The 17,199-nt window shown below is 33.0% G+C and overlaps 3 protein-coding genes across 6 annotated transcripts in view; 2 read left to right on the top strand and 1 right to left on the bottom strand.

Annotated features, from left to right (window-relative positions):
- The first annotated feature begins 333 nt into the window (after positions 1–333).
- Positions 334–10,148, top strand: LOC106131710 (uncharacterized). The gene is made up of 2 exons (XM_013330886.2): positions 334–542; positions 6,935–10,148. Exons 1-2 carry the CDS (start codon positions 509–511, stop codon positions 7,303–7,305), a joined length of 405 nt encoding a protein of 134 aa, XP_013186340.2. The 5' UTR covers positions 334–508; the 3' UTR covers positions 7,306–10,148.
- A 1,143-nt stretch (positions 10,149–11,291) lies between these two features.
- Positions 11,292–13,356, top strand: LOC106131529 (D-aminoacyl-tRNA deacylase 1). Its single transcript, XM_013330646.2, has 5 exons — positions 11,292–11,426; positions 11,514–11,604; positions 12,015–12,141; positions 12,499–12,607; positions 13,222–13,356. The coding sequence occupies exons 1-5, from the start codon at positions 11,384–11,386 to the stop codon at positions 13,341–13,343; spliced, it is 492 nt and encodes a 163-aa protein (XP_013186100.2). The 5' UTR covers positions 11,292–11,383; the 3' UTR covers positions 13,344–13,356.
- Positions 13,357–14,091: 735 nt separating this feature from the next.
- Positions 14,092–17,199, bottom strand: part of LOC106131665 (microtubule-associated protein Jupiter) — a 140,851-nt gene continuing 137,743 nt past the window's right edge. For 3 of the 4 annotated variants that reach the window (XM_060949975.1, XM_060949976.1, XM_013330834.2), the window contains one exon: positions 14,092–15,363. In XM_060949975.1, coding sequence (XP_060805958.1) covers positions 15,242–15,363 — 122 coding nt within the window. In that variant the 3' untranslated portion in view covers positions 14,092–15,241. Of the gene's footprint in view, positions 15,364–17,047; positions 17,141–17,199 lie in introns of all 4 variants that reach the window. The other variant, XM_013330835.2, reaches the window with a different exon arrangement.

Genomic DNA, 17,199 nt, shown 5'->3' with positions numbered 1-17,199 from the left:
CTTACATAATGTAAAAAAAAACGAAATCTAACGACAAAAGTATTAAATGTTTTTTGGATTGCGACCAAAATTTATTATTTATTTTAAACCTAATTTATCGACAACAAGCTCTCCGATTTAGTTCTGGAAACTAACGGCCTGTTTTGTTTTTATCTGATTTAAAGGAATTTGACACCTACATCATTGTAATAAACCAACAAAACTTATATACGTTAAAGACACAAGAAACAAATATTATTAGGTAAGTGGTCGTGACAAATCAATTTTCTAATGTTTACATTCTTCAAGGGAGATACCGAAAGTGGAATGACAACACTACTATTTTGCCTCGCCAGCCTCGGTCTGCGACGCGCGACGGCGCCCAGAGCTCTGTCTGCATATTCGATTTTCAAACAAACCATTCATTCCACGTTTGAATCTCGAGCGAACCACGCGCGTATATAGCTGCCCGAGTATACTCGAGTCTTGACTGCCAGTGTTTGTGTTTTTTAAACTGTGTTCTACAAAAATGTGTGAGAAAAGGACAAGGAAAATAAAAAAAGGTTTGTGATTTTCTTATATCTTTTATTTTTTTATAAATATAAGATGGTTAGCCATGGTGTCAGGTAAAAGCGGCTTTTGCTGACTCCATTTTGTACACACTGACCTACCGCACTGTGTAGACTAAGCTTATGCATTTTTTTAATGTAAATATAATTTTCAGTTATTTTTACATTAAAAAATGTTTAATTTTAATTAGTTTTATAGTGGAATGAATAATAAATACCTATATTATATATAACGATAATATTTTGATAATATATTGAATTAAATTGTGTAATTAATATTGAATGATTGTTTGAAACAAATATATAGGTTGGTATTGTTACAATTTGCGCGGTAAGGCAGCATGAACAAAACAATTGTTCCGTATACATAGCAGGGAAAAAATGAAATATGTTTTCAGAATATTATTAATTTATGAGTATTTTTTTTTAATTAGGTACTACTGTACTTACTGAATTGCATTTCAGGAAGTCCAGTTTTTCCTTTAATGTGTGACGGACGATTTTTTAATTTAATAATTTAATTTTTTTTTCAATTTTAACAAAACAATCTGTCTGTCTACACTCAACGCTATTATCATTCATTTGAATAGTCACGTGAATCGTTGAGGTCTTTGTTGTTTATGAAATATTTATTATATTTTTATCGAAAACCCTTATTGATTATACAAATGGGCAACGTTACATACCTATCGCCCCTTCACAGCGGCAAGATCACTTTCTGAAGAAGAATACTCTAGCCAAGGTTTCTAGGTGAATTTTAGGTAATTTTGAATAAATCTGATCTTGCCTATTCCGTGAAATTCTTCGTCTAACGAGCTTTTTACACAAAATAGATTTAGATATCAAAACGCAAAACTGTGATGATATCTAAAAAATATATACGGTCGAATTGAAAACCCTCCTCCTTTTTTTGAAGTCGGTTAAAAAACTGATTGCCGCATGCAAAGAAAAAAGATTCCGAGCTATGGAAGGCTAAAGGCGGCGGTGGTTGCTTAACGCCATCTAGCATTCGTTCAAAGCTTAACCAATTTTGGTTCTCGTTTGTGGCTGACTAATCATTATTTTTATGAAAAATAAAGAGAACGGTTTAATATATAAACATATATGCATGTCTTAGAATCTCATGCTTTCAGTCGCTTCGAATTCCGAAAGGTATAGAACGAAAGAGTTAATAAGACTTGCCTTGTCATTAGGGTGGTCCTTAAATACCAAAAAAAAAATTTTTTTTTAATTTATGGTGAGGCACCCTCGCATAGTGATATGTAAAGTTAGAAAGTTACTTGGTATTTTTTTCATAATTTAATATTAATATTTAAGGGTCGCGACGCGACTTTTAAAGTTGGAAAGAAAAAATAAATACATGTATTTTTCTAAATGGTCACATTTATTCCTAGCAGTGAAAATTGACACGTTAAGTTATTAAAATAATCCAGCTCAAACATAAAACATATAAAAATTAAAAATTTTACTTAATCAGTGTTGATTTCTTAGAATCTGGATATTTTTTTCTAAATTCTTTCACAATCAAAAAGAGATATTGCTTTTGATCTTCATTGGCGGTGATCAACTTGTTATATTCCTCCATCAACGCAACACCACGTTCAGCAATATCATTCACAACCCTTATGGACCGCACAATGCTCCAGCTTTGTACTCATCATCTTCTGGCCAGTCATTCACATCTTTTTTTAAGAATTGAGATGAAATTCCTAGTATTTCAAAGAAACGAAGTGAATTACTGGACACGAAGTCATCGATATTTTTTCTTGCAATGTCTTTCGTATCCAAACTAATTCTTTTCGGAGAGAAATCGAGACCTTCTTTTTCTAACGCCTGTACCATTTTTCGTTTGGTATCTGATGCAATTTCGTCATCGAAAAATGCAAATGATACGAGCTCTTTCTGCCAAGTACCACAGATGTCCCATAATTTTTTTTAGAGCTACTTTGAATAGATCTGGACTTATATATTCGAATGTTGTCAGGTCCTTTAATAGCTGCAAGTCATTTTTGGGAGCTGACAAAGCAACAGAAGCTTGATACCTTCTAGTACTTCACGTAAATCATGACTGAAAAGATGCAAACATCTTTAATTCCTTTTTCTTCTTTTTTGGTCATTTTGAACCGGTGTCTAAATAAGAATATTTTCAAGCAATATACAGCTTTTGCCATCCAGCATGCCCTGTGCAGTCCAGCTGCCATTCTAAATGATGCTTGTTTCTCAGGAAGTCCTCCTAGGTACATAATGGTGAGGTTGAGTAGTTCTTTATAATCATCTCGAGGTTGATAGTCGTTGAGTTGGTTCTGAGCGAAGGAAATCATAATTTTGAGTCTCTTTCTGTACAGATTCCAGCGAATGAGGATCAGATGCGACTGTTTTGCAGTAGGTCTGGTCTATTTTGCTCCAGTGATTCCTGAATCTTTTAAAAATCAACATGTCAGGCCCACTTGATGGACCTAGAGCTGTACTCACGACGGCTCCTAGCATTATCTCCAGTATATGATGGCGACATGCAAGCCAAAGCATATCTTTCTCCATTTATTGCTCCAATGGTATGCATGCCCCATTTCTCAATCCCGAATTGACTGCAGTCGTATCGAAGCACATGCATTTAACTCTATCGTTCAGTCCCCAATCCAGTATAGTAGCATACAATGCTGATGCACATGCTTCTCCTGTTCCACGGTCCAGTTTCGAGACCGGTAGTAGTTGTTCGATTCCTTGTCCTGACACCAAAATAGGAAGACGATCCACAGTTTCGTGCCCAGTAAAGTCTTCTATTAGCTTTCCATCCCAGTGAATAGTTAAAGGCAAGTGAGTAGTGAATTCGCGTTTCAACGTCTCTGTCATCTCTTTACGATGCTTTATCCGATGACGACGAATGGACAATCTATTCACAGAAAATTCCATGGGGTCCGACCCAGCACATTTCAGCGTAGATGTGATTACAATTGCAGCTTTCCTGTTGCTTAATTTAGCGGCGTCCAGACTTGATAACGGACGTAAACATTACCGACTTGCGCTCACACTTACGGCTGATAGCGAACTAGTTGCGGGGCATGTCCTTGTTAATGTATGGCAAGAGGGGGGGTGAGGAGAGCAAAATAACAACTGGTGCTCGCCTATGAGCCATTAAAATAGATAGATCATAACTTTTTATAAATTTCGTCAGGAATTTCATTCATAAGCCTTTCTTTTGTTTTGAGTTTTTTTTTTAATTTTCTAATGTTTGGCGCGACCCCTAAATATAAATAAAAAAAAATAATAAAAAAAACTGAGTTCATTTTATAGCATAAAGAACGCAATGACAAGGTGCCCCGATGTTATTTTTCACTTTGTAAAATAAGGACCACCCTACTTGTCATGCTTCGTGAATTGACCCCAAAGTGTATGCCTGTGGATTGCGAAGGTTACGCGGCAGTCACTCTGTACGAGTATTCCAGCAGTCTCCTTCAATCGTCTGTATTTAGCCTGTATTTAAAGTTAGATCTTTGACACCGTGCTTTGTCCTTGTCAGTAAGATTGCAGCTGAAATACAGTCAAATAATAATAATTACAATGAATAAACGAAAGAAAGGTTTCGTTCGTTCCTGTTAGTTCAAATTCAATTAAAAACATATCTCCACGATTTAAAAAGCATAACAAATTAAGTAACGAAAAGTTCTAGTAAGTTCTAAGTGTATACGCGAACTAATAGAAGACATTTTTTCTGGTATGTAGTTAATGAAACAGGTAGGTACTCGTAATTAGAAAAACTACAAACTGACATCTTCATTTCATTCTTCCGAATTTTTATATGATAAATGGAAAAAATTAAAACGAGCCGGAAAAAATTAAAACGAGCCGCTCTCTTTTATAAGTGGGTCAATATTTTCGCACAATTTTCCTATATTTATAGGAATAAATGATGTATTCCTGTTTGCTGTAGTAGTAAACTAATGCTATGCCTTATTACCATACTAGTCACGTGTGAAGGGGAATATTTAATGGTTTATTTTTCAGCACGTGTATACATTTGATAAATATTAACAATGAAGCATAGTGTTATGTAAATGTCATCTACAATTAAAATAAGAGATTTCGTATATTTTAAAATTGTTTTTCTGGTCTGAAATTACCTACATACCTACTATCCACTAATAATATTCTTTCGCAATACATTTAGATTACAATAAAGGCTTTTATTTAGGTCAATTCCGTTTTATTTACGTCTTTAGAACTACGCGCAAAACGAATCCCGATGCTATTGGCAATTCTCACCGCTCGAACCAAGCCAAGGCTTGCATGATGAAAGGTTGTTCACCTCCTTAGCGTCACTTCATTGTTTAGCTCACGTGGTGTAAATAATTCCACTCCAATATATATCCTACACTAATCACAATAAGGCTTAATATCCTATAGCATTATCACCGTGGGAATACGTTTTACAGTTACGCTCGGAAACTGTGTGTAAAACTTTTCATTTATTCCTCCCGTTACGAGGTCACTTGAATATTGTAATTTTCAGCATAATATAGGCAATAAGTCAAGGAAATTCATGTGTATTTATTTTACTAGGTTAAAGCGACTTTCACGTTAAATAGACATGTGAACATCACTGTCTACCAAGAAAAAAAATAACAGAATAATGATCTATTATAAAAATATACATATATGTAAGCTCTATTAAAAATAAATAATGTAACAGAGTTTATTATTTCCGCAAATTTTAATATAACATTAATAAAAATACCATACGCTTTTATAAAATCATTTTCCTGATTAGGTAGGTACATTATTTGTGCACCAAAGCTTGGGTCACTAATTGCTAAGTTGAGTGATAGAAATAAAAAAGGTCGCCTTTGTTCTTCGGTGAATTATTTGACCTGTTGTGTATAACTCTTAGGTTATATTTTTCCAAGGATATATAAGGAAACATTAAAAGTCTACTTTATTAATCTGGGTGAATCAACCGGCTAAATACAGGATTTTAATGATTCATACTGCACAACAATATTTCCTACTTAATCTTATAGGCATTATTTCAAGTCAGCCAGTAACATATTTAAAAACATTTCTTCGACTTTATTTATCAGTTAAAAATGGAACGTTTTATTTTTAAAAGGCAATATTGCATCGCATCGGCCGCTAGTTCCTTGCAGTCGAATTGTTCCGCGGCCGTGTGGTAGTTGGCGCAGTGTCACGTGGCACAGACACGCGCACTCTGTTTTTGTTGGCAGCTTTTTGAACGCACGCCGTATCTTAACGTGACTATAAACCTAACATTGTTCACCGGGTGACTGAGCTTCCGAAGACATTACAAATAATTTTGAATTAATCGTAGTGCTTGGAACATACCTTTTGTACTTTTATACAGGCGAACCAGAATTTCGTCATAAATTACATTTTAATCAAGTAAAATTAGTTACACACAGCTGTAAACATGTACTACACCTTATCAGAGTATCGTACTCAGCCTTCTACGTCACTATCAATCGCGTAGTGTCGCGTCGCGTAGTATAAACCTAATGACAAATTGGCAGGTGACGTAAGAAATTATAAAACATCACTACGCACGCGCACGTGACTATCAAATCAATTGCTATACCGCCATATATGAATGTTCCTAATTTAATTGAACATAAGTACTAGGGTTTTTTAACACTTTATTTGTTTCACCCATTATTCTTTTTATATTTCAACTTAGTTTTATAATCTCACATTTAAATTAACCCATTTTATATTCAGAATTCTTAAACAACTAAGTACGACTACATCTTTTATTCAAAATTATTTTTGCATCATTTACTTCTATAGAAAAATATTTATTTGCGAAGAAAGTTCGCTTAAAGAAAAGCGGATTGACTTCGAGAATTAAAACTTTTCATTGTGATTCATTTATCCTTTTATTTTCCCTGGGTTTTTCAAACTTTTAAGAAGATTTAAGTACACTTTTTAATCCGATTTCGTTATAATTGAAGTTACATAATTCGAATTATTGTACAATTTGAGAAAACTAAATGTGGTAATAATATAAAGTCTATTCAGTAAATTGATTAGCATATTCGTTTATTCAATTCTTAGTAGCTGTACTTATTATTTCTCTAGGTAAATAAGGAATGAGGTCACAATTTTGTTATTTTATACTTACTAAAGATAGCCATATACTTTTTAAATTCGTATTTAGTTTATAGTATTTACATTTTGCGTTATCTATAAACGGTCATCGATTGATAAAGCTATTGATAGTTTCCAAGTGACTGACTATAATTGGTACAGTCAGTGCCAAATGTAATAAGTATACTCTATTATAAATTTTCAGTTTCAATTTTAAGTAGTTTTCTTATGTTCAACAATGAAACTAGATACGATACGAATACTTATATTTTCTTTCTGTTTGTTTACAGGGTCTCATGTGACCCGGCTGCGAGAGGCTAGACGGTTGGAAAGACTCCAGCGTTTAGCGGCTCCCGCGACAACCGAGGAACCTGTCACACCATGCCCTCCTGCGCAAGTCAACAAAGTAGCCCAAAACAGAGTTATTCTGGAACTAGCATGGAGGACCATAGCACTGATGCACAAAAACAGGCTTATCCAACAAAAAATCATAGCGTTACAAAAAGAAACATCGGAATTCATAGCGTCAGTCATGAGCAATCCAGAAAATAGAAGGAGGTATGTCGAACACGTCCGGCTCTATGGTATCCCCCAAGAACTCCAATTCCAAATTCAAACGTTCAAAAACAACATACCCGTCAAAATAGAATCCAACGTTTAAATTCAAAATGTGATTTTTCGACTGATTGTTTTTTTTAAGCTTGTGCAATTGTGAAATTTGGTCTCACGTTGTACACGTTGCCCATAAATGTGACTGTTTACTTAATTGTACTGTTTTTATTGAATGTGGTCATTTTTAATCAGTGTTTTACATATAAGTCTAATTAAGTCGTTCATAACAGTGAAACAGCATCAAAAAAGCCTTACTATAGGAACGCACATACTAAAGGAGGTCGTTACTCGTACTGTATTAATTTACAATCAACCTTCAATTGTATTTGACTTATTTGACTAAGTACTAATAATTTGTTAATTTATGACCTGTTAATGTTAGTCTATTGTTGTTTATTAGGTAAGTATCTACCTTTCACTTTTATTAGCTTTCTTATAGGTATAACCTAGTGAGAGATCTTAAGAACATTCATTTAAACTGCCTTTCAACTGAGTCATAAAAGAGTTCTTAAATAATATCGTGCTCAAAGCAAGTAAGATATTAAAAAGACAATCATAGATTTAGCAGAAAAAAGTAACGCAATCTTTGGCATACGTTTTGAGGCTATAAATAGTAGCTTAAATGACGCTATTTTTATCAATGATAAATGCCAGTCGATGAACTACAATTAAAAATATTATGATTAAGGCAATTATGTTGTAAGTAATTATTTTTTGTCCAAAAAGATCTCGTTCTTTTTTAAATGCATCTAGAATATTCTGAAATTAAATCTTTAGAATTATTTTTCTTATTAATCTTCCAGCAATAAAGATTAAAATGCAGTGTCTTAAAACGAATCGTTGTGGTTATTCTAGGATACTTTATTTACATGTATGTGATTCCGAGGTTGTAATATTGAGGCTGTTAATGTTTCTAGATACCTACGTCTTCGTACATTTCCTTTTGAATTCGATGTTGTACCTTTTTAATGTTAAATTTAGTGCTCATCCAGTAAAGCCTTGAATACATGTAATTATACTTGCACCAATTGTAAGTACCTAAGTTTAGTAGGAACTTATAGTAAAAATAGCAAAAATTAAGCTGAATAAAAGAATTATTTCTGTAATAATTAGCAAATTTGGGACTTGCGGTATCATGCATGAATGTTGAACACGTTAATAAAGCTTTCTTTATCTACCGATATAACATGAAGAAATTTCATGTTAGGTACAAAATTTATAATATAGTTTAGATAGTGAGAAATTTATAAAGCAACATTATCAGAATTTAAAAAAAATTCAAGAACATATATTTAAAGTAATATACGCGTATCTTTTTACCTACTGTGAGTTGACAATGTGGTGTGGTGTTGATACACTAACACTTACATAAAAATAAATACACATTAGGTACCATTTTAGTATTCATAAGTACCGTTCAATGTGTTAGGTAGGTTATCTATGCGTATAAAAATTAAAATAAAACATAACTGTGTTGTTATTCTGTAATTTGCAAATATTTTTGAATATGTAACTAAACACAATGTCGGAATGAGTTAAAATTATAACAACTTTAAATATCCTCGATTAATTTTTTATTGTGCTACATCACTTTTTTCACTCTCACGAGAACTGGGTAAGGTTTAAATACTCTATAATAATAAGATAGTTTAAAATTACTTATTTATTGTTTTGTTATAATTAAATGTCAACGCAAGGGTTACACACGATGCAAATTCACCTTTTATACCCCACATAATACTTTTATGCGAAAATACAGTTCTTTAAAGTGAAATACAATTATGACGAACAATTTAAGTAATTAAGATTTTATGATAGATATACATATTATGTAAATATGGAATAATTCGTAAAATATTTTGTTCGCATGTTGTTCACAAAATAAAATGAATACCTGGGTAGGTAGGTACAGTAATGCTAGCGTGTAAACCTTGCTATTATTGCATTTATAATAATAATAATCAACAAAAGCACAGATCTACCTGGCACTGTGTTCATTTTGAATGTAGATGTATTATTTCAGTAACCAATAACAAAATAATTTTCAAATTGTAGTACATATTTTATATACTTTTCGTTTTGGCCATACTTAAGTACCTATTTATTTATTTATTGCCAAAAAGTATTCCCTATTTAGGGCTCATAAGTTTTGCTAATGTGATATGAGTAATTATATATTTATGTATCTAATGTGATAGTTTCATTAAGTATTTTCAAAATTAATAGTGCATCTCAAATTTTAATTTTAATAATGTACAAAATGTAAGAAGCGTATAGTAAGAGTAATATCTTTTAGAAAAATAAAAAATAACTACCTACTGACATCAGTAATTAAAAACAAAAAGAGTTTCTTTATTGTATGAACTTTTATTTCTTTTATTTATAGACCAAAGTAATGGCATGTTTGTGACCAAACGTATTATCGAGGTTCTACGTATTAAGTTTAAAAAAAGTAATTCAATGTTTGACATTTGAACTTTGAAGTATTTTTTTTTTTGTTTTGAAGGGAATAACACCCAATTAGGTATATATATATTACTTACTTAATTCCGTTGTATTGAAAGCAATTTTTGAAGAAAATCCAGAAGCGCTGTTTCCAGATTATCTATACTTACTTGGTTAGATTTAAGCAGTGATACAAGTGTCATTTTAAACACCAGTAAATTTAACTTAATAACTTATACGATATATAACGAAATAATTTATGGAAATTTTCATGAAAATTTCAATAAATTATTTCGCTTTTCGCCTGAACACAACTTGCTCAGATATCATTCTGGTGTTTACAATGCCATACGTATTACAACGCTCCATATTGTAAAAAGCTTTGATATACGCTTAAAAATGGTTATCTTCTTTAGCATTAAGATAATTTACATTGAAAATAAAATAAACTAGTCTTTCTTGATTAAACGTTTTCGTTATTATTATTTTTGATCGCTGCCTTTTCTGCATTCTGTAAGATAGAAGACAGCATGTAAGCAACAGTGTACATGCCGTGGAACCACGTCATGATGGCAGAGAGAAAAATTTTTTGCCGGGATTTTTTGGTAGTTGGGAGCCTGCATATGTACTTAATTCTGCTAATCTAGGTATGCATTTCGTAAAAGTAAGGTGCTTCTTACAGCCTCCACAAAAAGAGATAGAGTGGTCTTTATTTCATTATCTCTGCCAACAACTAAATTAAAGTTTAGTAAGTAGGTAGTAAGTAAAAAGTGTGCTGTATAGTGTGTACTATGAATATAATACCAATCCATCTTTTTAACAATGGATATCGTAAAAGGCGATTAAGGGTATATGCACATTTACGTAGTGCTTTTACCATGATCCGATATGGGTTAGGCAAAGGTTTTCAGATGGAAATCGCATCATGTAAAAACTTGTCTTACCCAAAAACAGCCTTCAAGGGTTCTATTCAGATTAACTTATTATGAATGAAGTCAATGCAATGCCAAGTTGAAAATAAAAATAAAAATTAAGTTTAAGATAAAATTAATATATATGCTGTTCAAGGAAATTTATTTGAACTGGAATTATGTATACTAGGTACTGCCTAGGAACCTTTTCTATAGAAAGATATTAGGGCTTAATTAAAAAGCAAATAATTACGCAGGGATTGTGGTAATTATAATAAATATATACATATGTAGTGTCTGCCAAATTCGAAAAAAGAAGCGTGATTTTTGAATATTCATCGATGGTATGGAATAAATTTAAATTTATAATATAACAAATAATTTTTACCACTAGCGCCATCTGTTATCGAGTAGCAAATATTAAAAACTTTGCTACTTGGTAACAGATGGCGCTAGTGGAGTTTTGAATATTTATAGGCGTGATGGTATGGAATAAATTTATAATATATATACAAATATTTTTTACCACTAGCGCTATTTTTTATCGAGTAGCAAATATTTAAAACTTATATTTTATTGTGTCTGCTTCGTCTTTTTTTTAAAATGTAGAAAGTCATCGACCTTTTGACAAATAACTGACATTGACATTTGTTTGTTTTGACTTATAGTACTTATCTATGTTGTTTTGACTTATTTACATAACCTTATAATATATAGATTTATGTTTTTCTGAATCTATTGTTGGCTAGATGAACTAAATATTTAATAAAAATGAAGGCATTAATTCAAAGAGTTATGAACGCTAACGTCACTGGTAAGGTTATTTAAATATATTTTTTTGCCACTTTTTTAACTTATTCTCCGTTTTCTATTGAAATTTAGGGATTTTGTAATTTTTCAGTTAATAGCGAACCTATCAGCAGTATTGGACAAGGACTATGTGTCCTTATAGGAATTTGTAATGGTGACACTGTGAAGGATATGGAATACATGTAAGTGCTCAATATCTACCTGCTAGCGTCCTGTTGATCGTCCAATGGAGCTCATAATCTGTGATACTTTCCAGTGAAAAGAATTCGATTTAAAGATATCGATGGCAGAACAGGGCCTAGACAAATTTTACACATTTGTTACCAAATGATAGAGCATAATTATAATCAAAGAGATCCCCTGAGAAAAAAATCAAACAATTCCAATTACGAGACCCTCATGCAAACGAATAGAAAGTCAATGGTCAATATTAATGTTTTGTATCTAGTTTGGCCTATGTGGCCTATAGATAAAACCCTTGGCCTGAGATGAATAGTTGGCAAAAAGACTGATATTGACTTTCACCTGTGTTGCCCTAACAGATCTATCAAACCAGTACCCTGCTACTATTTTAAACAATATTTTTTTGCAGTGTAAGAAAAATCTTAAGCATAAAGATTTTTGATGATGAATCAAATAAAAGATGGAAGAAAAATGTTGTAGAAAAACAATTTGAAGTGCTGTGTGTCAGTCAGTTTACCTTATACAATACTTGGAAGGTTGGTAAGTTTGATTATTTATTTTATTATGTAGTTATACATGGTTAAACAACCCTGTGAAGTTTAGGGCTTCCATTTTTTAAAATTCAATAGTTACCTATCTATATAATATAACATTACAATAAAATAATCAAAAATTAGCATTTACATGAAAGTAACAATATGAAAATAATGATTAAATATAATTGAGACTTATTGTAACAATATTCAAGGAACAAATGATTATGTGATACCTAAATTTGTTTTTAAATCAAAAATTAAATCTTAAAGTTATATTCCTGGGTTTTTATTGGAAATCATTCAATGGTAATGCTTACTTCACAGTTTTTTTTATTTTAAATTCACAATATATTTTAGGGAACAAAACCTGATTTCCACCATGCGATGCCTGGAGAAAAGTCTAAGGAATTCTACATGAAGTTCTTGGAAATGTTGAGGGACCAGTATCAGCCAGAAAAAATCAAAGGTACATGCATATATATATGTACATTACATACATACATGCAATCACGTCTATATCCCTTGCGAGGTAGACAGAGCTAACAATCTCAAAAAGACTAAAAGGTCACATTCAGCTGTATGGCTTCGTGATGGAATTGAGATTTATATAGACAAGTAAGTTGCTTGCTCATCACCTACGAGAGGAATCCCAAGTAGGAAGTTTATAAGCCTATCCCTTAGTCACGTTTGATGACATCCATGGGAAAGATATGGATTGGTTCTATTCTAAAGTGCTGGAAACCTCACGTTATGTTGACGTCATTTAGTGATGATACCCTGTATTCTATTTTGAAAATAAATCTATATATATCTGTTTCATTAAAAATCGACATATTTCAGTTCGAAACACAAATACACCCGCCATTATGACGTCAGGTTGGCGGCTCTGTTTTTATATGAATTTCTCTTTATTCAAAGGCCTTTTTGATCGTTGGCACTTCAATGTTCTCTAGGTTAAGTCAGGTACACACAAGGTAGATTCGAGCCGTATTTGTTTCATTCAGATTCACATTACACCCGCCATCCTAACTCACACCAACGCGTGTGTTTGATCCTTTATTACTCATATCTATTATTCAGATGGAGAATTCGGCGCCTACATGCAAGTGTCCATACAAAACGACGGGCCGGTGACCTTTACAATAGAATCTCCTTCAAAAGAGCAAGATAAAACGTCCAAAGGAGATGAAAAGGAAACTTAGTTATAACTTATTGTAAATATTGTTACTATATATATTTATTGAATAAAATAAATAGTACTTAATAATTCTTTAAAATTGTTTCTGAAAGTCCTTCTCTGCTTGTTTATGAACAAAGAAGGGCCTTTGTGGCGCAGCAGTATTACGCCTGTCTGTGACACCAGAGGTCCCGGGTTCGAATCCCAGCCAGGGTATGATAAGAAAATAACTTTTCTGATTGACCTGGGTCTTGGATATTTATCCATATAAGTATTTATTATAAAATATATTATCGTTGAGTTAGTATCTCGTAACTTCGAGGCTTACTCAATCTGTGTAATTTGTCCCGTATATAGGAATTTATATTTATTTATTAAGTTTATTTTTAACAAAGGTTATAAAAGAATATCAGCTAACGATTAGTAATAGTTTGATTCTCTTCTTTGTGTACACCCTCCACAACTGAAGTATTTAGGGACCTAAGGTCTGCTTTCCGAAATCTATCTTTTAACTTATTTACTTTTCTATCAAATTGAAATCCTTATTCGTTTTGGAAGCGCAAGGTTCCTTTCAAGATGGCCCTTAAAGTCTTACAGAGTAGCCATACTCGTAAAGTATTCAAGTTCGGCCGCCTTCTGTACAGCACACTCTTTACCATTTGAACCATAAAATTAAAGATAGAAGATACCATAAAAGAAAAGAAAAACACAATGTAATAAAAAAACTTTATTTTGAAATAATGGATTATTATCTATTAACAATTTTGTTACACTTAGGCCAGTGATTATGCGATTCTTGTTAGAAGATTAAAACGTTTTTACAAAGATGATATGCCTACAGTATCTATACGAAGGATAATCAACACAGATTCATCACCATTTATGCATACTCTAAAACAATGGTCCATTCATCCATGTTAACAGATAATCTACCAAATTTCAAATCCACATTTTTACATTAATTTCTAAACGAGTAGAAAATAAACAAAAAATAAAATAAACTTGTATAAAATGATAAAATAAATGCATTTCTATAAACCATCTATTTAAAATACGATAATGAAATTCAACAAACGAGATTAAAAGACTTAAATATATTATTAGAATATTAATTCAATTGTTAATTTAATTGTATCAATTAGCCCAAGTGCCGCATGATTACTATTTCTATACTGTGAGATATATAGACAATATAATCACTCTCTTACGATTGCCTACTCCAAACATGGATTCCTATTTCTTCACATACCGTTCAAGGCACTATCATTTTGGTATATTGCTGATACGTTCCTCACTCCTAATTCTCAATATCAATGCGTTAACATAATCGTTAAGTGTGAAAGAGTACAATTTCGAGTTCTTAATATAAACAGGTCTTTGAGATAAAGCCTGGGCGATGTCAATACACTTATGCACAACCCATACCTTATTACAAATCAAAGATCCGACGAACCTTCTTACTCTATTAGAAATATTACTATTACAAAAATATCTATGATCTATTCTAAATTATTCGAAACTGTTAACTGGGATAGGCTAAGGATTTATAAACAACATATACCCTTCAATTTTATTGGACGTTATCAAATCGTGCGTTACTGTGATTCTACTTGGATTTAGTTAATGAAAATGGTTGAAATAAATGCATATTTTTATTACGTGTCAATATAAATGAGATTCCACATCATATCGCTACTTTATTTTATTAGGGTCTTACTCACACAGATTCGAGTCCTATGTAAGTGAGATGCTCATGGTGGGCGGTATATAAAGATTTTCATTTTTATTGACACGTGTTTGGCCGTAACACTCTGCTGTACATTTAACGAGTAATTGCACGGTTTTCCGAATTTTGTGCGGCGATGGTCAGGATGGTGTTTCGCCGTTTTTTGCTTTTAAATGGTGGGAAGTCGTGGTGATGGTCTACCAAAGTCCAAATGAGAAGCCTCCGGGTGGTACGCGTTGGCAGCTAGCGTTCACTGATGTTACTGTGTTGATCTGGCCGTTCATTGACTTGTAACCATCACCGGTTATAGGGTTGCCTTCTGAAAAACACAGAAAAAATATTTATAAACTCTGTAAAAATAAGTGCTTTTGATACAAAAAACAAAATTTAGGTTGGCGGCTGTGATTTCCGAAAAAGATTTTATATCTCAGCCAAACTAAATTTTGATATTTGCTATTACGATTGAATTTACGCAAAAAAATAATACAAGATAGACCTAAATGAGCTAATTAGATGAAAAACAGGATAGGGTCCTATCATGCTTAAGACCTACTTAAAACCAGAATTAATTATGGTGAATTTGAATTCAAATGTATGATCATCAGTAATGGATAATTTCAAAATCTACGTGATTAGATCTAGAGAATCATCTAGAACTGTTAAATAATTTTATTGTATTCTACCAAGAAATTATATTTTCTACGTATACAGATAAAATAGAACTACCTAATAGTCTTCAGAGAGAAGAAAATGCGTGCCAATTTCAGAGAAAAAATCCAACGTATACTTACAACAAAAACAAAATTTACAACGATTCGCAGACAATAAGCATTACTCAATATGAATAAAAAACTGGTAAGTACACAATAATACAAATCTAGTTTTATTCTAACATCTATACGATATTGACCATAAAACCATAGCGCTTGAACAAGAGAGGTGTAAAAATATTGTAAGAGCAGCGATATTTGTCCAGAATACCCAATATCAAAGACATTTCAATACATGAATGGTTCGCGTTACCGAAATAAGCTTAGCAAATTGTATTAGGTATACAACTCCTAGTCATATAGTTTAATGTTTTTAAGTAAAGTAGTTAACGTAAAGCCTACAATAGATTTTCAAAAGAATTTGGTATAAAATTTTATTTGATGATATTCGATTGTCCTCTTGTAAAAGCGCCTATATCATACAAAGCGGCAAATAAACAAAACTGTAGTGGGTGCTCAATTCAAAATTTGAAGGAATCGTCTCTTGATCTTCAAATGGCAAATAAAAATCCTAACTATACTTGCGTTGTAGTAAAAAAGGCGAATGTCCCACCAAAGTGCAAAATTAGGCAATCCTTCGCTTGTAAATTGAACACCCACCCATTTCTCGTCGGCGAACATAGTCTACATAATACGTCTTAGGTCTGAAGTCTTCAGCATGCCGTTCTATATCAAAGAGATAACCAGGGACATGTTTGTGGAAGATTGGAGGGAAACCGGTCAAGGTGCAAGGTCCTGGAGCTACGTTTGTAGCCAACGGGGTCAAATCAGGAATAGGAGCATCACGTTCATATTTGAAGAACGTCAGAGGTGGGTTGTTATGTTCTATCAAGAATGGATCGATTGGTCCGTCCAAAGACGGGATAGGATTGTATTTGTAATCAGGCTGTGGTCTTTCTCCGAGAGCCGAAGTCATGCCAACGAATGCGTATGGCGGCAGGGGATGATATGGGACTTTCTGCTCTTTTGGTTCGTAATAATGCTGAGCTGGAAATGGAGGCCAATGTCTATCCAAAACTGGTTGTGGAGAGAAAGAATCATGATCGATAATTGGATGAATTTTTTCTGGGTCGTCACTTTGCAACCCGAGAAGAGTATAGGGAGTTTTGGGGATATTAGGTGGTCTTCTGCTGGTTGATTCGACGTAATATTCAGTGGGACGTGGGGGCCAGTGTGTGGTGTGGTGTCGATGTGTGGGTTGGGGTTTGGAAGGGTCGGGTTCTTGTTGGGCACCTCGCAGGCTGGCCGCCGGGTGGCGACGTCGCGGCGGCGGCACATGTATTCCGTCGCCGGTCACTGGGTTCCTCTTCGGCGGGGTGTACGATGCTGACCATTTACAGAATAATCGGTTTTCATTTGATCTTACTACTTCGGAACCAATATCG

The sequence above is a fragment of the Amyelois transitella genome, chromosome 20 (assembly GCF_032362555.1).
Source record: "Amyelois transitella isolate CPQ chromosome 20, ilAmyTran1.1, whole genome shotgun sequence".
In the NCBI taxonomy this organism is placed as follows: domain Eukaryota; kingdom Metazoa; phylum Arthropoda; class Insecta; order Lepidoptera; family Pyralidae; genus Amyelois; species Amyelois transitella.
The sequence above is the reverse complement of the archived record's forward strand: the minus strand, read 5'-3'. Positions and strand labels throughout refer to the sequence as shown.

Bases quoted from the DNA above. Each gene is read 5' to 3' on its own strand.
- LOC106131710 (XM_013330886.2), top strand. From the start codon at position 509: ATGTGTGAGAAAAGGACAAGGAAAATAAAAAAAG. The intron at 543-6,934 runs GTTTGTGATTTT...GTTTGTTTACAG, and splicing joins GACAAGGAAAATAAAAAAAG to GGTCTCATGTGACCCGGCTG.
- LOC106131529 (XM_013330646.2), top strand. From the start codon at position 11,384: ATGAAGGCATTAATTCAAAGAGTTATGAACGCTAACGTCACTG. The intron at 12,142-12,498 runs GTTGGTAAGTTT...AATATATTTTAG, and splicing joins CCTTATACAATACTTGGAAG to GGAACAAAACCTGATTTCCA. The intron at 12,608-13,221 runs GTACATGCATAT...TCTATTATTCAG, and splicing joins TCAGCCAGAAAAAATCAAAG to ATGGAGAATTCGGCGCCTAC.